The sequence below is a fragment of the Rhea americana genome, unplaced genomic scaffold (genome assembly GCF_003343005.1).
Source record: "Rhea americana isolate MKP2758 unplaced genomic scaffold, rheAme1 scaffold_33, whole genome shotgun sequence".
NCBI lineage: Eukaryota > Metazoa > Chordata > Aves > Rheiformes > Rheidae > Rhea > Rhea americana.
Genome location: NW_028186457.1, coordinates 5923825 through 5944368, shown reverse-complemented (window position 1 = coordinate 5944368; position 20544 = coordinate 5923825). Strand labels below are relative to the sequence as shown.

Sequence of the window (20544 nt, the reverse complement as noted above, 5' to 3'; positions counted from 1 at the left end):
GGCTGGAAATCACTCAATGTTATTTTTCTGCTCATGTTGTTTTAAATCCCAAATTCCCTTTCTTAATTCCTGTAGATAGATAACTTCTGGCATTTTAATTCCTGTTGTTTAAATCTGATATATGCAGAGCTGGATGAAACCACAATTAAAATAGCTAGTATCTCACCCATCTGCAGCAGTAAGGAAGGTAAATATGCTCCCTGGTAAATAAGTCCAGAATAGTCACCTGTATCGAATACATGCTGACAGTCCAATAAAATTTGTGCTAATTTTCCAAATACTTTCCAATTAAAAGCAGCACAGATTGTTCAGAACTAATTAAACAGTCATTTGTGTACGAGTGTTTTTACTGATCTGTTTGGTGCTGATAATCACATATACCAATATTACACTATAAAAACAATATTTTAAGGCAAAATTGAAGCTGTGAGATTGGGCACTTATGCTTGGAAATGTGACTCTTTGCCTAGTGAGCCTCATAGTTTTGATAAAAATTTTGCCTGTGAGGTGGTGAACTTTATTCAGCATTTAGTGGCCTCTGCAATGTTAATTCAGTTCTCTTGTTTAAGACAGTCCCCAAATAAATATAATTTGTAATACTTGTATTTTTCTACCACCAAAGTGTAGCAATAGGAGGACAATTTTGTTCTTTACAGACCTGCCAGCTGAAGAGGCTGTTAACACAGTTTATCACTGAATTTAGGTTATTTTTGAGGCAGAAAAAACAGTGGAAAAAAAAAGGTGGTTTGATTTCAGGTTCTATAAGACAGACGTCTGTAATCATTTCAGAAAAAGTGTGGATTTTCTTGCTTATCTTAACAGTACCCTACTAGTCCATGCCATCTGTTCTGATCTCCACTTCTTCATTTCCATTTCCCTCCTCTATCCTGTTTGGTTTTGATTCAGGTTCTTCTGAAGTTCCACCATACTCTCCCTCCTTGAGTTAGATTGCAATGCTGTGGTGGCTGAGAGGACCAGCTACAGAAGCAGTCCAGCTCAGCTTCTGTATCTTCAGGACAAACTGTGCTGGGAAACTAATCTAATCACATGTAGGAGTGTGAGGCTGAGCATGTTTGGTGCTGGTAGGTGTAGCCTTAGCTGTTCAATTTGACTAAGTCTCTATTGATAAAGAATAACATTGGATGTTTTTTGGTGGTTCTCCTTACTGCCTTCATCTTGTAATTGGTCACATCTTGAATGGGTTTCAGAGGAACATCAGAAAGTCCAGCCTGGCACGAAGATGATTGGTTCTCATCAACTTTACAATATGTGCTACAAAAAATGTGTAAACATTTGAAATTTTCAGTTAAACTTGAACACAGTGGTCAAACTGATAAATAACCACATGAGAAATTTCTAAGTTCTGGTAATAAGTAAGTATTAGACAAACTCAGCTATGGTAGGTACTCTTTGTGTTGCCTGTATTATTGCCCTGAGTTACACCAATGATTTAGCATCATGTTGTTGAAATTGTTTTTATTGGTTGATTTCTGCAACAATGTTCTGAAATAGCTTCTTAAAAAGATTTAGGGCTGCTTTCTCCCTCCCTCTCCGCCTCCCTCCCTCTCCTTTTTTTTATTTTAGTTAGCTCGTAATAAGCAAAGAGGGTACCTCTGAGATAGTATATTTTGTGGTTTGTCTTTTTAGAGTCACATGATTGTGTTCTGTGACTTCAGGTGGAACCATTTTGAGAAACTACCCTAGTGTTTGTTAAGAAAGGTATTTGACTTTATAGTGGTCAAAAGAATACTTGGTCTGTTTTAAAGAGTGTCCTAGAGATTTCTCTGAATGATCAAAGTCAATGAGAAAAAAGACTTAGTTTAAGTCTTTTTTTCTAGTCTCTTGTGCTTTGTTTTCCTCTGGGTTTGCATTGCAAATCAGGAGTTATGACTTTCACCATCCCTTTGCTTTTTGTTTAGTGTTATTTTAAAAGCTCTGCAGCAGGATGCAGTGTGTGGGCCTTCTGCACCAGAAGATGTATTAGTTACCACTGCGATCTGCCAGGGACTACCTACTTTGCCCTTGAAGGGTTATCTCGTATTTACTTATGGCTGATTACTATAAAGCACTAAAGTATTTGATTAAATAAAATCTGGAAGATTAATTCATCACTTACACTAGTTCTAACTGTCTTAAGTTRACAGAGTTAAGCTGATAAGAGTGGAGAACTGGATCCAGTATCRTTATCCTATCAAATGCTACTTAGTAGTTTCCTACTGGATTTAACCAGAGAAATGCAATCACATTCCCGGTGCACCGCTAAGAACCAGTCTGATTTCAAACCACAGTCATGGACTGATCACATACGAGAAGATTTTATGCCATTTCTTACCCTTTTAACATTATTGTCTCTTTTTATGTTATTGTCTCTTTTGATAAATTTTTGTTTTTATATGACTCATTCCCTAGACACACTACTTGTTTTCCTGTAGATAGGAAACCCTCTCTCAGATATCCTTTTTTCCTTTGTAAGTAATTATTTATCCAGTAACCTTCCACATTTGAAGTATTTTTCATAAACTCATTTTGTTTTGAGGTCTATAGATCAATTTCCAAATATTATAAGTGATGTTTTGCAAAAGGCTCAATAGGCAAGTACAAGTGCACAGGCACTTGTTCTGAGAATTAAACATCTAATGCAAAAGCATGGCTGAATATATAAGCAGTAGTAAAGCTGAAGAAGATTGTGGGGCAAGAGGATTGCAAACTTATTTGTATGTGATCAGTGTTGTCTACTTCCAAAAGAGTAAGCATCTCTTTAGGAGGTATTAAGAGAAATACTGTATACACACATATRCATTACATAGTGTAAGCAAGTACTACTATTCAGTGCCATTTAAAGTTTGACAGGACTGTTAAAGCAATTTTTGGATACCACAGCTTTTTAAGAGGCAAGTAGGGAATGAAATACATAATCCTTGGGGTCTCTTTGAGTCTTTTGTTGTCATATTGTCATGCTACAAAAAAAATGGAATTAAAAAAAATTTTTTTTCTCTCTGCCTTCCTTGGATTAGGTTTTTTTAAAAATTCATAATTCATTGTTTTTCAAAGTCCAGTTCTGTGGTGTACGGTATCCTCTTGGGGAGGTCAATATGATATTAAGTCTATTTTAAGTTCACCTTAGAAAACCCTATTCAGCTACATAATCTCTGGTAATGATCTCTGGGAGTTAAAGAACATACTTAATTACAGACTCAAAATTTTCCACTAGCTTCAGAAATTTAGATTTTTTTTCTTTATATTCTGCTCAATTCTCAGTAGACTCAACTTACTTTGTTTGTCAGAGACCAAGGACTCTTCCAAACTGTGCATCTCCAGTAAAATATGGTTTATATATTTGTTTCTGTTAAACATTTGAATTTTTGCAGCATTGTAATACTTTTCTTGCTGTTAAATGTAGAAGAAAATATGGGTAAGTTTAAGATCTTAGCAAAAATAACCTGTGGCTATAGCATATCTTGATCTGAGAATCCAGCTTCCTGCCAGTTCATAATGCATAACGAAATTAATGATGCAGTCTTCTGGAATGGAACCTGGACAATGTTTCTAATACATATACCTTAAAAGTATATAACATCTTTTCATTTAGATAGTGCAAAGCAATTAAAAATGTGCCCTGCAACATACACTGTGAAAAGCTCACACAACACTGCACTTACCAAATTGTTCGAGCTGTCAAAAAAGAATGTGATTCGTCTTGGCTAATTGAAAAATACTCATTCATTTGACTTGACCCTGGAATCACGTGGTCGTGGGTCTCTGTATGCCTTTGGGGAGAAGACAGGATTGGGCAGCTAAGAAGAAAATCCAGGGTGGCTGTTAATGAGAATTACAGTATAAGAAAAGGTAGAATGAAAAACACATGAAGAGTAAAATAATGTAGCCCTAGAGGAATAGGGAAAAGAGTTAGATATAATGAAATAAATGCAGACTAAATTGTTTATGTAATCTATATTATAAACAGAGCTGSTTCTAACCATTATCATTAGGTTGTCTTACACTTTTCTTTATAAACAATTCYGAAGTCTGTTAGCACTTCTTTAGAAAAATCTGTATTGTCTTACTGGAGGCCTTTGAAATTCAGTATGACAAAGACCAAGGCCAAGGAATGTGCCTTCAAGCTGTCCGTTGTGCTCGATTAAAACTTGGTTGAGAATTTGCCTACCCGCAGTTCTTGTGTTGCTGAAACCAAATCTGTTTAGAGATCAGTATGCTGAACTGATCAAGTGGCCAGGCCCTAAGATGCAGTAATGAATCTCAGACTTTTACACAACCTCCTCRTTGTGGTCTAGTTAGATGAGTCAAAGATTCACTTGTGCCTTAGCCGTGGCTGTGCACCATCTCTGCTGCCTGTTAGGACTGCTGCTCCTTCCCCTCGTGTCATGACAGCCACTGCTTCGCTTCCAAGGTTCAAACTTTGCTGATCGTGCTTGCTAATTTTTGTGTGTTAAAAATATATGTTTTAAAGAAAAGACTGATCTTGTGGGCGAGCTGCCCTAACTTCATGTGAAATCCAGCGACTGAAGAGGAAAGTAGGTCTTACTTAAAAACAAAACAAAAAAAATCCATCTCTCTTCCACTCATTCTCCAGTTTTGTATTTCTTCCCACACATGCACACAAAACCAACCTAATTTACCACCCCACAAAATATACACACTCTAAATGCCTGGGAAATAATGATTTTTCTATCTCACAGACCATATTTAGGGCTGTCATTTCTGCCTGCTGAGCAATTGGAGAATGTTCTTTTTTTCCCAGAGAAATAAGACTTCCATGTAACCAGATAAACATTTTTGTTTTCCCAGTGACCTGAAGGTGACGCCTATGCTTAAATGGCTGGGAGATAAGGGGCGATACGCTGCCTCTCTTTGAGTACGGGGCTCCCACAAATATTCCCAGAAACACTAAGGACCAGGGCACACGGTGACCGCAGGGAGCGGAGGGGTGCGGATCATCATGTTTTTGCCTATTTAATGTGGGTATTTTTTCTCATAGCTGTTGGAAGCAACTACGCTTGGCAGAACTACTTCAATAAAGTGTGTTTGCTGGCAGCGGTTAGACTGTTTAGAAGGGCCAGGGCCCCTTGCCAGGAAGATGGAGGGGGCAGMTAGCAGCAGAGGTGACTGTGGGATCTTGTCGGACAGGCTGCAGAGGTCTCTTCTGCTGAGATGTTGCRTGAAATTCTCTCTGCCAGATACAGTCTGATCCAAACAACACCAACAAAGGCAGAACAGCAAACCAAACAAAATCCTAATCSCATCGTAGACTAAGTCAACATATATATTTCCCTGATGAGTAAGGTGGCATATATTAATTGGCGTTGCATGTACATTTCAGTGTAGTGGCCTAATTTTAGCTAGAGCTAATAGAAAAACTCGACATTTGCTTTCTTCCTTCCCTCGCATCCTCTCTGCCACTGACTTTTTTTTTAGTTTGGAAGAAAAGAAATATAGGGAAGGAATTATGATACAGAAGATTATTCAAGTCAACCATCTTTCTGAAGCTTTGTCCTTGTAATGATATTGATTGTGACTCCCTCGCTAGCCTCAGGAGCATTCTGGAGACTCCTGAAAGCACAGGCGGACTAGGCTGTTTCAGGGTCTCACCGCTGCATTCGAGGGCCACTGCTGAATCTCTCTCAACCTCCTTGCCCTTGGGTGGCAGCTTCCTACCCAGTGATTTCTCATGGACTTCATCAGAGTCGCTGTCAAGGATCCCTGCATGGAAATCATGGCTGTTTTGTAGTTCATAAAATACTTAAAGCATGAAGATGCCTAGAAATTTGGTTGCTACAGCTATTCGGGAGGATGGACAATAGGACCTGGGAATTTCCTCCTCTATCATTTTATTCCTAGCAAAAGGCAGCACTTCCTCCCAGAACAGGCTGTGCCCCCTTAGAGAGAAGTGAGCTGGGATCGTGACAGRGTTCCAGGAAAATTTAGACACAGAAATACCTCTTTTAGCTGGGGTTACGCCAAGATTTTGTCAGGACAGTATATTCTCCTCCTCTGCACCTTATCACTCAGTAACCAAAGAAAACGTGATCTCACTGAAATCCCATCGGAAAACTTAATTAAAAAACAAAAACAAAAAAAAAGCTGTCTATGGGGAAGTAAAATTTATCAGTTTGCTGTAGGAATGTTTCCTCTGAAGCTGTTTTTTAAAAATACATCTGTGTTTGTAATGTTCCGTTCTTTAATAAAATTTGGATTTAAAGTTTTTAACTATAATAGCAAAACATAGCCATGGTCCTTTATGTTTCTGTATTCTGTACAACAATGAAAATAGCAGTAAGAAAGAGTGTGTGGAGGGTTTGTAACTACAGTAAAATTAAGAAAGTGACACAAATGTTGATGCTATTTGAAACAACTGTAAGGAAATGTCAAAATCTTAATCTTTTGCTCTGGATGGGGGAGATAATACRTTATGTCTGTATTGGCAGCTATATATTCAAAAGATGAATCAGTATTTTTTTTTTCTGAAGAGAGAATATTTATGTGAGGCAAAATTATTGTTCAGYTTTCCCCTGAGAGGACAGGGCATCATATCTAAGTGATCAGCATATACCAGGGTTTGGATGGTGAGATGATCCCTGAAATATGAGGAATAGGTAGCATCAGTGTAATGTTTTTATTTACTTGAATTCTTGAACATAGATATTCATAAGTGGCATGAGGTTTCTGTGACAGTTTTCACCCTGAATACCAATGCTTCATTCTTGCAAAGTAACTTTATGCCGAATACAGAATTTAGTTGAAAAGATTAAAGTAGGCAGCTTTTGCTACTGGCAGGTTTCCCAAACAGAAGAAATATCAAAAAAGAGCATCAAAGTATTTCTGCAAAGATTTTTTTTGTTCTCAACATTAAGTGATTTACTGCCTATGTAGAGCATCACTATCTGATAAGTTCTGCTACTTTTGTGATTGTTAAATTATACTATGTCTTAGTAAAACGTTTAAATTTCTAGAGCTGACTTCAGTAGCACTTCTTATGTTCGTGAATTGTGGTTACAGAAGTCTTTGGAAGACAGTGGTTATAATCAGTTTTCTGTTCTGCTCGAGACACCCAGCAAGTGGTTGTTGCACTGAGGTAGCAGGATGGAGGGGGAAGGCCCCAYGTAGAAACTCCGGAAAATTTGTTCTTAGATTCTTGTGTATTGATTTAATATTTGTTTTTGTTACTTCAAGTATTCAGTAAAAGTGTTTGTTACATTTAATAAAAAAAAAAAAAAAGAAAAAAAAATCCTGATTTCCTAATTTGCACTTTCCTTCTTGCACCGTATCTTATCTTGTTCTTCACTGGCCAAGTGCTAGGAGAGGACCATATGATGCTAACTTTTTAATTATCCTTCTAACATAATCTACAAGTTTTCCCTATCTTATTGCTGTGCTAGTTCTAACTCTGGGAAATGAAATAYGTTGTTATATATACAGAATATATACGTGAGTAGTTTGATCTTGGAACTAGCGGATGTTGTCTTTCATTTTGATATTCARTTTGCCTTTGGCTCTCTAGCTGCTTCAATTCTTTTATTAGATGGTAGTATATAAAGAGGCAATATAGGGTTAATTGCTGCTCAGGTGAAGCATTTAGAAAACATCATCATCTGTACTTTACTTTCCACTTTTTAACAAAAACATTTTTCATAATGTTTGTGGTTTTTATTTTTTGCAACTTTAGAATTTATCCATGCTTCCAGTTCAGTATCTCTCACAGAGGTGCTACGGAACAATCTTAGATGAAGTTGTTGTAGTCCATTCTTTTTTTGTTCTTACATTGTGTTTCAGACAAGTATTAAAAAATTTATAACAAATTTTTACAGTTAAAAAGGAACTGCCAGAAGTAAAACTTATTTCAGTGTTTTCCCCTGCGGTTAGTAATTGGACCAATTTGTCAATTCACTGTACAACCAATATGAAATGTAGTCTAGAAAATTGGTTGTCTTATCTGTTTTTAACCTACCTGTTGCACTGATAATTAGYTTAACAAAATATTTCCCACCAGTTGAGTATTGCGAGAGCTGGAAAGCAGAGGCAGAGCAGTGTCAAACTGTGGAGAGAAGGGACATGTAACTTGTTGTTTGCTCTAGATTGTTTTGCATGGTTTCTTAATCTCCATATATGTGCTTTCCTTTTCCTTGTGCCAGTTTTACTGTCCCACACTAAAAAACTTAAAATGTGATTGTTTTCAAAATGGGACTTTATAAAAACATCACAACGGTATTTTGATTTTAATGAAAAATAAATTGAAAAATAAAATATTACCTGGTGGTATTAAAAGCTAGCAGAGAATAGTGCTTGGATCTCAGAACAAAAATAACCCCAAACCTCTGCATGAGAAGTTATCAAAGCAGAGCAACTTGGGAAGAACAGTTTAAAAGCTGTGATTGTTATTGTAAGCTGTGATATTGATAGGAATATAGCTCATTTTTTCCATGTTAGTAGCCAGCTTTTTTCTTCTGGCAAAGGTAAGGAACTAACAAAAATTTGCTTGACACTATCCTCCTTAAGCATGTTGCTATTTCTTAATTACATATTGAATAGCATCTGGTGTTTGAAGAATAATTGAATAGAAACATAATAGTGAGAACAGTGGCAATATTGATTCAAGCTGATGCTTTGTTTTGTTTTTGATGCTCCTGAAGGCTCTTCTCTGAATTACTGAAACATGAGGGTTCCTCCTAAGCTTTCCCTGAAACTCCAAAAACATCAATTTTGTAATGAGTGTCAGGCCAAATTTAGCCTGAGATTTTGATTTTGTAATAACTGTTTTTCGTAATTCCTAGAGCACATGAAATTAAACTGTTTCCATTTTTTTCTTCAGTCACCAAGGGAAAAAAATTGAAAACAGTTTACTGCAAGAGATTCAGCAAAATCATTACTGTGTTCTGCTAGTGAGATAAAATCAAAGTGACTAGCTACTGCTTAATTTGCTCTGCTGTTTGAGAGCGAGYGATCTATTATTTCAGGGGAATTAATAAGTCTCTGGGAGTTCTGAAAAACTCTTAACAGTATGTAGCTTTTCTTTTAGGTACTGAAATTACCTTTGAGGAGCTCTGTCTCAGTGAAGTCAGGATAGTAACATTTCTCCACTACCTATTCTTCAAGAATAGACACATTAGTTTGTGAAATACTCAAATCTGACAATGCTGCAGGCTGGTTTAGTAATTTATCTAGGAGTAAAATGTAAGTGAAAGAGTCTTTTATAAGCTATTATTTTCCAAAATCAGAAGGGCAGAAATCTTCTTGGTCTAAATCTCTAGATAGGCAGAGGAGAAGGAAATCAGCTCCAGAATAAACAACTGTATTTTCCCATTGCCTTGAACAGCTCTTCAAACACAGTTTGTCCGAAATAGTTGCCATAATATGTTTTTGCTTTTCAGGCCATGGAGCTTAGGGAATGAGTTTTTTAATATCTACATCATCTCTTTCCTCCTGGGATTGAAGCTCGTTACCATAGCAAAATGGCAAGGAAGCTGATAAGCAAGTAGTGCCATTTGGCAAACAGAACACATTTATTTTATTAAGACAGACGCTGTGAAAAAAATTAATGAGATTAGAAATCTTTGATTCTTTTTTTTGCCTTAATTTATTTTTAACTACCTGTGAAGAAGATGATTGTGAACTGATATTGAACAAAATGGTGTTACTTAAATAACAAGTGTTGCTGCAAATAGTAGGAGCTTGAGCTTCAGATCTGCAGCTCTTCGATGCTCTCAGCACTACACTGTAATTTAACCCCTTATACTTCAGGATGTCACAATTATGCCATGCTGCAAATTCAAAGCGCTTCCGTTTAATGGAATGAATGCAGATGTCTGTCCCTTGCTACTTAAAAATTACATTGCTGTGCAATTTTTTTCTACCTCATGAAGCATGGTCATCTGAGTCTGTCTTGTAAATCAGTCTGTAAAGCTGCTTGTGTTTGTGTAAAATCACGTCAGTGCTCAAAAACTGAATTTCTTTGAGTTCCACAAGCACTGTCAATAGTATCAAGTTTGATAATGCTTTTTTGTGCTCTGACTTGACARTGTTGATATCTAGAGGAATCACATGCCTGGGACTGTACAATTTGGCTATTTAAGGCAACATCATAAAAATGGTGTCTTCAGGGGTCTCACTGGGGGCACTTTCTGTTGGCACTGAGATACGCCTGTGTAAGAGCATATTTTCAGAACTGAGGTGTTCCTCTCTACTGCTCATTTAAGTCCTGGTGTGTTGCCTTGGTTAGATGGCTCTAACCCATATCTTGTCTCTTGTTCTTGGTGCAAGAGATACAATTCAAGTCACTGTTTTGGGGAGTTTGTTTTGGATTTGCACTGTTAACTATAAGTGAAATGAAGTCTCAGTATCTTGGGATTAAGAAAGAAAACTGAATGTTTCCTGAAAATCATCTGTATTCTCATCTTTATCCATTTCAGATATATGGTGCGTGCTTATGCTGTTTTCTGTGTACTGACAAATTTTCTACTTATTGTGCAACTGAATAGCTCCAATAGAGAGGATTTGGTGTCTTGCTGCAATCATAGAATCATAGGAATCAGTAAGGTTGGAAGGGACCTCTGGAGATCACCTAGTCCAACCTCCCTGCTTAGCAGGGTCACCTAGAGCATGGTAGACAGGGTTGCATCCAGGCAGGCCTTGAAGATCTCCAGAGAAGGAGACTCCACAACCTCTCTGGGCAACCTGTTCCAGTGCTCCGTCACTCTCACAGGGAAGAAATYCCCCCTCACGGTCAGACGGACCTTCCTGTGCTTCAGTTTCTGCCCGTTGCCTCTTGTCCTGTCACATGGGACAACTGAAAGGAGTTTGTCCCCGTCCCCYTGACACCCTCCCTTCAGGTACTTGTACACATTGATAAGATCCCCCCCCTCAGTCTTCTCTTCCCCAGGCTGAAGAGGCCCAGCTCTCGCAGCCGCCCCTCGTAGGGCAGGTGCTCCAGCCCTCTGATCATGTTTGTAGCCCTATGCTGGACTCTCTCCAGCAGCTCCATGTCTCTCTTGTCCTGGGGAACCCAGAACTGGACGCAGTACTCGAGATGAGGCCTCTCTAGGGCTGAGTAGAGGCCCTGCAGATGATGTTATTTAGTGTTAACCCCTTTGAGCTTGTAATAATCATATTGTACTTATAGGAGTGTTATTCACAGGCCATCGGTCGCAATCAATGCAGCCATRAAGCAGGAATCACAGTAACTCCTAGGAAAGCCCTACTTGTACTCCCTATTTAAGCTTCCTCCTAGATGATAATGAGCACTAATATGTTTTCTATTAATTTGTGGGGAGGATTTTTAAAGAATTAAAAATCCCTTTAAATCCACATTTTTCCTCATTATCAACAAGAAATACCATCAAAAGCCCATTGGTTTCAGCACTGTGTTAGGGTAACCAGGCAGGACGTGGGTGGGAGTTGGCTGCTGTGTGATTAGCTTGGAGGAGAGACGGAGGACCTTGGACGTATCCGGATCYGGCCAGCCTTATAAAGAGCTGAGAGAGAAAATAATTTCAAGGGGAGTTTAGGAGCAGGGCTTATTGCAAGTTTGTGTGTGAACTGCTCCTTAGATAGCCCTGTCTCTTTTCAGTGTGTGGACTCTTTGGAGAGAGGGAACAATCTGTCAGGGATGAGTAGTGGTTTCCTCTTTGGAAACTAGTTATGTGCAGATGCATATAAATGGTAGTGCTGATAATCACTGCTGGCTAGCCACAACTGATGGGTTATTGCATTTTAGTAGTATCCATATGGGGAGGAGGTAAGAGAGTAGCCCAAAATGAAGCACTTGCAATAGAGGAGCTTCATGAGCTGGAGTGTTGCCATCTACTGGCAGCCATCTGCAGAGAGGCTGAAGTACCTCGGCTGTCCGCAGTTACAAGGTATCGCTTATTTTGAACTGAAAGATGAGATTTTCTGCCTAAATTCGGTTTCAGGGCAGGCTTGTTAATGAAATAATTGTTGCTGTGCTTAGCACATGGATGGAGTAGAAGTGCTGGAGTGATCCCTGTGGGGTTGCTGCAGGGAGATTGTCACCGCRCGGCTGCACGCTTGTGTTCACCGTGCGGATGGCTCCTCGCTCTTCTCTCCTCTAGTGAAATGGCAGTGAAGAAGCTGATTTGAGGAGTCCTGAGCAAGCCCTGCAGGGTTCAGGGCTCGACGGATGCCCTACGCTCATGCTGCCTTTAGAGTCCAGCCCTGTATTTTCACAGGGTGGACTAGTCTGGAAATTATCTTTTTTCTCTACAGTAAAAAAAAGTTCCAGAGGTGAAGTGTGTATTTGGATTCATTGGACAATAGCCCCAAGATCCCTATTTATGAGAGTGTTGCAAGTCTGACATTCTTTTCCCCTGGAAGAAATGGGAGGTGTTTCAAAGTCTGTTCTCAAAGGGAGATGCAATACAGCTTGTGCAGCTCTCAGTAAGTTGTATTTTGACCTCTGTCAAGCAAAATGTTTATATGAAACCATTAGAAGTAGTTCTGAACATTTTGCTTGAAGCTAAATTCTAGCAAGGGACTTTTTTTTTCTTTTTTACTAAAAAAAGTAAAAAAACAAAACCTGGTTTTCAGCAAAAGATATGTGACTGCTTTATTAAACATAATCCATGTGGAAGTAGTAGAGCGATATAACTTTTCCCATGTACTTGTCCAGTCTGAATATGCTTCAGACTTACCACCTCTTTCTGTAGTCAAAAAGGGGAGAGATGCAGTATGTTTATCTAGTAAAATAAATTTTTGAGTTGTAACAAGACAAAAAATGGATTTCAGTTGTACCTAAAAACCATAAATACTAACATATTCCCTTCAATATTTTAAGCACTGTCTCTGCAATAATAGTTTTAATGTATCTTTGACATATTTTCGTGTCAGATATGTACATATACAAGCATAGAAATATTTGTACTCTTCTATCAGATCTGTCTGCACAGTTCTTAGCTGACTAAACAGTGTGTAACTATGCATTTTTTTAAAAGATTTTTGTGTTGTAGTAGTTCCAAGATGCTGGATTGCCATAGACAAGATCTACCAGTAGTAATACTAGTAGAGTTATATRTTTTACTGATGAAGTAATACACAGTGTTTAAAACATATATGTTTGAGGCTATATATGGAAGTTTTATATTCTAAAGACTAGAGAAGTAAAATACACTGGAATTAAGAGCTTGAAGTTTAACTGTGGCTTGAATTAAGGAGTCATGGAACGGACCGAGTTCTGGCTGGTCCTTCTGTTATTGATGGCAGATTTCCAAAGTGTAATCAAATATTTTTCTCTCTTTTTTTTTTCTTTTGTTGCAGCTGGTCTCCAATGTTCTCATCTTCTCCTGTACAAACATTGTAGGCGTGTGTACCCACTACCCAGCAGAGGTGTCCCAAAGGCAAGCTTTCCAGGAGACCAGGGAATGCATACAAGCCAGGTTGCATTCTCAGAGGGAAAACCAGCAGCAGGTAAGAGCAACAATGGGAAATTAAAAATGAAACTGCTAAAGTAGAATTAGCTTGCAAATTAGCCCTGTGGAATTGAATTTGCTGGCCTATTACTTGTTGACAGACCTAAGCAAAGGCAGGCTGGCAGGAGTGGGCAGAATTTTTAGAGGTTGGAAAGAAGTTGGGGCAGTAATTCTTCCCCAGTACCCTGATAGACTTGTCTGCAGATATCAACAAATGTGGTCTGTACTCTGTGGATGAAAATTACACAGTATGCAAGGAGTCTGCATTTGCACCATGGAAGCCATGTTTTGAAGGTAGATGCAACACACAGGTTTCAGATTGGCTCTTTTTTGTGAGAGCAAAGTGTGAAATGGTCTTGAGCAAAGCCACTGCCAGTTGGTAGCTGCAAGGCAGGTTTTGGATGTTGAAGAGGCCCACAGAATACATGGTCCCTTGCTGCCTCCAAAGAGGGTCCTCCATATGCCTTCCCCAAAGACTCCTACTGGCTGCACACCATCATATACCATATATACCTCAGGTATTTGTTTGGAAAGTAAGATTCATCGCCTGCTTCTTTTTTTGTTTGCTACAAAAAGACCTTTTGCTGCCGCTATTTAGACTTGTTATCAAGGATACTGAACATATCTGCTCTCCTAATTCATTCATGGGTTCTGTTGCAATGAATCTTTTGTGCTCTCATGATTAGAAATGAAGGATCTTTTGGACCACCTTGATAATTCTCTGTCCAGTCCAATCTGAAACGAATCATGAAATGAGGCTTCCATTCCTCCCTTGAGAGGTATCTTAGAGCTTGGTTGTGGGTTTGGGGAAGAGGTCAGGGGAATGAATGAAATTTGATGTCTTTGCATCTCTGTGGCAACACAGGTTAATTTTCACTCATGTCTCAGCCCACTTGCATCTATAGTCTTGCTTGTAGGAGTTTTTTATGAGGTGCTTCTAGCCAATAAGCTTGCTGTTTAACCCATACTGTTAATATCTACACCTACTTTATTTTGATAATACCTATATTTATATAAAAATAGATTCAAACTTAAGGCTTCTTTTTCTTCTGTAACAAATACCTTCTCAGAAAGATTAAACAAGCAGCTGTTCCTCCTTCCATACCTTGAAATGGAAGAAAAGACTGAGCCAAGAGACTACCCTATTTTACYTATTGATTACAGTACTGTCTTCCCTGCTGAGAGACATCTTTTGCAGTATGTCTCAAATGTTTCTGTTATACTGTATTTAGGAGCTTCTAGAAGTATCTCATAAAAACGCTCTGAAAAATGCCATAGTTTTATGCCTTCTACCCCTCCCCAGAGGGGTATTATACCCTGCAGGAGAAAGCCAGGACATTAGAAAAACATGGGTCAAAGCCAGTCGCTAAAAATATCCTGCAGAACTTCCCTCAGTAACTGTGGATCCTGGCAGCTGGGGCCTCCTAACGAGATTATTTGCTGCTGCAGCCTGCACTAACATTGATTTCCAGGTTCAGTTAAGATGCATCCCTATGCATAATGCATTGAGATAATCTTGAGGTGACAGCAGACACAAGTAACAGTAGCTCTGCTTGCATTTGGGTGAGCCAGTGTCCAGATAGGCATGGATGGAAGAACTGTGCAGCCCAAAACTGCTATCAGTGTTTGACTGTGCTCCTGTGTGCTGTTCTCTGTTAAAGGCTCAGATTATCTAAGTCAAAGGAGTGTATATTTTCCTATATTAAACTTCTGCCAGCACTAAAATCAGCAAGAAAGTAAGTGGAAATCCAGCATGTGCATCCCAGAACAAAGACTTCTAGTGAAGGGCAGAGTCATAACAGGAATTACAGTTGCTCACCTAGAATAAAATAGTGGTGAATGAAAAAATAGATACTCAAAACAATCTGCAGTGAGCAGATTTTTGCAGTAGGTTTGGGTCAGGAATTGGTGGTTGAGACTACATTGTTTTATTTCTTGCAGAGCTTATATTTTGTCTAGGAAAGGTTATTTTCTCTTTTTCATCTCTGCATCATTTAACTCTTAGTGCAAAATAAGTGTTATTAACCCTGAGGTCAAACAGATCATCAAAAGATATTAAAAGATATTAAATATTTTTTAGTGTTTTGACATCATCTTGGACGTTAATAGTTAAAATTCCTATCTAGTAAGGAGTCATTGTAAGGATGTGTTTTATATATACACCCACATATACACATATCTACACACCCATATGTAAATGGAGTAGAGCTATATTGTAATCTTTCATCTGTGCCTATTCTAGAGACTATTGCTCCTAGATATGCATTTGTTTAATGTATAATTCAGTGGGTCTATAGCTGCATCTTATTTAAAAGTGAGAATTATATATGAATTTGCTCTTTCTTTTCTTATCAGGTCAGACTGCTGCCTTGTTATACTTGTAAAACAGCAGTCCCAGTTACCTCACTTGTGCATAATAAGTGATTTTACAGTGAGGGCTGCTTTACTTTCTGATTATTATAGCAAAATGAAAATTGTACTCTGGTGGAGACTTCAATTTCTGTGCTGTATTTGAAATAGAACAGAGGAGGATTTGGTTACTTTAAAGTTTTTCTTGGTTTTGCTTGTGCTCCACTAATGTACATGTTACTACTTTCTCCTGTTAGATACAGAGGTTATTTTTAGTGATCATATCGCTCTTAACAAACAGAGCGAAGATTATGTCCAAGTCTGTAATACAGCTCAACTTCCTCATTAGATGTTGCATAAAGGGACATTACTGTTGCATGCATTTTTTTTCACTTCACGAAGTTTATCTTACTCACTGAGTTGCTGGCATTTTTGGGCTGTGTTAGTTAATCCTGAAGATCTCAAATGTCTTGAAAGTATTGGTAGATTTAATCTGGCAAGTGCCTATTATGTCAGGAAGAGCAAGGGTGGAGGTCCATAAGCAAAAATTATCCGTAAGTCTATCTGACAGTCAGCTGGAGTATTAGTAAGAGAATCTCAGTTCCCTGAACGTGTCCCTCTCTCATGAGTAAAAAAAAAAATAAAAACATCCTTCCACTCTAATGTGCCTACAGGGAATATTCCAAACCTGTGGGTGCCCCTGAACCTTCCACTGAGCTCTGAGTTATTTTAAAGGATGAGTAAAATCACAAGAAAAATAGCAGCTTTCACACATTTGAGGATGCTTATTATAATATGCAAATGACAGCAATGTGTACACTAGTTATGGTGGTAAACCTGCAAAATGTGTTGTGCTTTTGTGCTCAAGAAATACATGAGTAGGAAGCATGAGGATGTGTGCATGATTCATATACTTTTTTTTTTTTTAAGTTGGGCATATAAGTGCTATAGCACAGGCAGTGTGCTAGTGGATGCGATAGTATTTTAAAAACATGCATCTTGTCAGGACAGCTGCATATTTGACTTCAGGATATAAAAATCCCCCCAACACATCTTTTTCTGTGTTACTACTACCTCTTCAGGGGCTGGAGGCAAGAATCAGTCTCTTTAAGACACGAGATGGAAGAAAAAGGTAAATACTGGACAGTGTTGCAGAATATAAAATGTCTCAGTATATGCTGAGATGAATTTTCAGTGAATTCATTTCCCTGTGGTTCCCCCAAAGCTTCTCCAGCCCCTTAAAAGAAGAAATAATTGGGAATCTCTCAGTCAAAAGTAGGAATTATAAACCAGGAATGTGTTTATAATTGAAGTATGGGCAAGAGATGTAGTGACGTAATTAGTAGAAGAACGCTGACCCCTCTGAGTCAGGATGGCAGTCTGAGCCCTGGTGTTCCCTGTGCTGTTGAGAATTAATGAGCTGTTAGATAAGGTTGGGGACCTTCATTTATACCATATTGTGTCTGTGTCCTCATGAAGAAAGGCCCTTTTCTTCCCTCTGGTCGCTGCAGGGGAAGGAAAATTATAAAGATGAGTGAAACATAGAAACTCTTGGGATTCTTCACCTCTTCCAGAGCACTGTTTTTGGCTTGCAGGTTGGATTACATGTGGACTGGTCCAAAAAGAGATACTCCCAACCATCTTCAGCTGTAGCAAAAACTTAGTTTGGATTGAGAAAGGTATGGGTGGGAGTAAAATAAAGGGAATGAAGGATCTGGATAGAATTTATCAGATGTAATTCCTGAAATACAGCAACGTATCCCTGGGGTGCATATTACCTGCAGATTTAAATTCTTTACTTTTTACATGAAATTGCCACCAAATCCAGAATAATAATGAGCACAGGCTTTTGTGTGAATTTTTAGGGAAATTATCAGAAAGTCATCATTTTGTCATGTAACTAATTTTTGCCCAGCATACAAAACTATATACAGAGCAGCTTACAGAATAATGTTATGAAAGACACACTAAAGCTATTATCAGTAAATAAAGGTGCAATTTAGTTGTTCCAAGTGAGGGTGGAGAGCTGTGAATTGTTAATGACAGAAGGTGCTTATTGGAAATACTCTTGTAGGTGAGTGGGTAGGCTTACAGGGCTTTATGCAGTTAGGCCCTGATGGCACTTTTAAGCATGGAAATASAATACTACATTGTCTACTTGGGCTAAATTTTCATGCTGGTTTTATTGGGGTGTTCCTATTGACTTTTCAGCTGCTGGGAACAGGTTTGTGCCTGTTGGAGGAATTTTCTTAGATGGTTAGCTGGGAAAGGAAGGAATTTTAAATGGTGCCCAAGGGTGTTAGGTGTCAGGGCCCTAGCGTTACACGAAGAGAAGCTCGTGGTGCTTGAAGAGATGCTGTGTGTAAGATGAGACAGTATCATTTAGCAGGGTCCTTTCAGGAATGTGCATGTGCACATTTGGGGTTGCATGATGCCTTCATTTGCAAATATTAGCAGCCATGAATCACAAGCCCAGGGCAGCGGGGATGAAAAGTAGTAATTTTCCCTCTAAAATAAGTGAATTCTTATCTGGGGATTGAGGCAGCAGCCCACATGCCTTGACGGGGGAACCGGCTGCTGGGTTTATGGCGACCATTTTACTTGGTTGTATCCATCAGTCACCCAACTGATGACTTCATTCCTCCCCAGTAAGGAGCAAGTATGTTTGTTAAGCAGGCAGCAGGTGTTTTAATTGGTTCATCTGTCTGACTCCACAGGAGCGTCTCCTGCTCTCTGTACTCCCTCGACATGTTGCCATGGAGATGAAAGCTGACATTAATGCCAAGCAGGAAGATATGATGTTTCATAAGATCTACATCCAGAAGCATGACAATGTCAGGTAAGAACAACAGCCGGCCTCCCAGCCGCCGGGGGCGGGGGCGAAGGGACCTTCCCAGTGCTGGGCTCTTAACACCGAAGGAGGAAGATGGCAGCAACACATGATCCACAGTAAGAGTAAAATCTTGGAAGCGTCACCAGTTGACTTTCAAAAGTTTGCTTGTAGGACAGGAGGAGGATTACCCCGTGTCTGCAACATCTTCCTCTGAGAAGCAAGTTTCTCTCTTTCCTTAGGTTTTAAATCTTTTTCTTAGGTCTTAATTTTTGTCCTTTAGGTTAGACTGAGGTTTAGTTATTCCCTGAGAGTTACAAGCACTCTTCTGATGAGGGAAATTGTTGGTGCTTGTYCTTCTGATGAGCTGCAGGGTCCAACTGATGTTAAAATGACTTTGAATAGTCTCTGCCAGTTTTGAATTGCAAGCAGTCGATGAGCTAGAGGCAGCTCTCAGCCCCTGCTCAAGGAGCAGTCAGCCACCCAGTGCTTTGTGGCTCCTTGGCCTGCTTGGGAAGAGCAGAAAAATTGGGTGTCAAATCTCTGGCAAGTGGTGCAAGATCGAACACGCTCTGTGTTGTGGTCCAACCCCGTGAGGCTCTGAATGTCCTTGTTCCCCTGACGTTTCCACTATCTGCTTCCCAGGAAAGGGAAAAAGAAGCAGTACTTCAGTTGCTTGTATGCTGCYATTACAAAGTAAAGTTTTATTTAAWATTGATGCCATCTACTTCTACTGCAGAACCTGACCTCCTTAGGATAACTTTTATTTCTAGTAAGCTAAGTCCTGACACTATTTAATGGCTCTGTATGTCTATAAATGGTTCTGCTGAGGAAGAGGGACTAGGGATAGAGAGTTTCCCTCATTTCCCCTCTCCACATCCACTTCAAACAAGATGTTTTCCTGTAAATTGCTTGTGTAGCTTTCTCCCTTACGTAGCTTTGAGTATGTTGGTGATTTTATGTTTTCTGCTATTGGTGCTCAAAAGATAGTTTCAAGAAGTGGATTTGTTACATCTCTAATATACTGCACCCCACATAAGCTCCATTAGATGATACAGTGAAATGCACTTAAGACTCACTTATAATTCTGAAGCATTTAAAGACTGTGACAAGGTGACATTTCCTTAGCTTTGAAGGTGGAAGGGAGAAGTAATGCACAAGCAGAAAAGTGGGAGGAATTGCTCTCTCTTGAATGTAGTCTGATACCAAATTCACTGAAATCAGGGCAAGCCTATGTGCTGACTTGGGTGGACTTCAGTTCTGCCCTCCATGGGTTTTGACTGAGTAGTCTGGTAGACTACTAGATACAAAGCCACTAGCAATATGGAAGACAAAAATGTCAGCTATAAAAGACTATAATCATTCTGTGGTGAAAAATAAATATGTGTATGGTGATGAAGGTGACTGTTCTGGCAGCTGAGAAGAACCCTTCAGTGATGCCTTCAGCAGAGTATGTGCAACAGTGGACTAGATGATATTTTCTGTCTTTATATCCTTCTCTTCCTTAAAGGCACTGAGCTTGCTCAAGGTTTGTAAACTTTTAGTGATAGATAGTGTTTGTGAGTTTTCCTAACAGAGTAATTACTTTTCTCTGGTACCCAAAGGCCAGCTTGACATTCAGATAGAGTGCAAGTGGCTGGATATGACATGAGACTAATCAGTATGGTATTGTGTTCTTCCAGACCAGTTTCTATATTTCATTATTTGCAGGCTTGAAAGATGTGTAGTACAGTCAAATCTTAGTAAAGGTGATTGCAGAGTGATGCTTATTTGAAAGCAAAGTTTTGACTGTATCRCTAAACAAATGATAATAAGTTTGACAAATGAATATATTTAAAGGGGGCTGAGAGAATAGTTATGATGAAATAAAAGTAACCTGAAGCTGATGGCTGGTTAAAGGAGTTGGAGATATCAGAAGTTATGTTAAAAAAA

General features: G+C 39.0%; 1 protein-coding gene across 1 annotated transcript in view; it reads left to right on the top strand.

Annotated features, from left to right (window-relative positions):
• Positions 1–20544, top strand: part of ADCY5 (adenylate cyclase 5) — a 222341-nt gene that overhangs the window by 114445 nt on the left and 87352 nt on the right. The window contains exons 2-3 of the mRNA XM_085311019.1: positions 13282–13431; positions 18500–18621. Of these exons, the coding sequence (XP_085167145.1) occupies positions 13282–13431; positions 18500–18621 (272 nt within the window). The remainder of the gene's footprint in view (positions 1–13281; positions 13432–18499; positions 18622–20544) is intronic.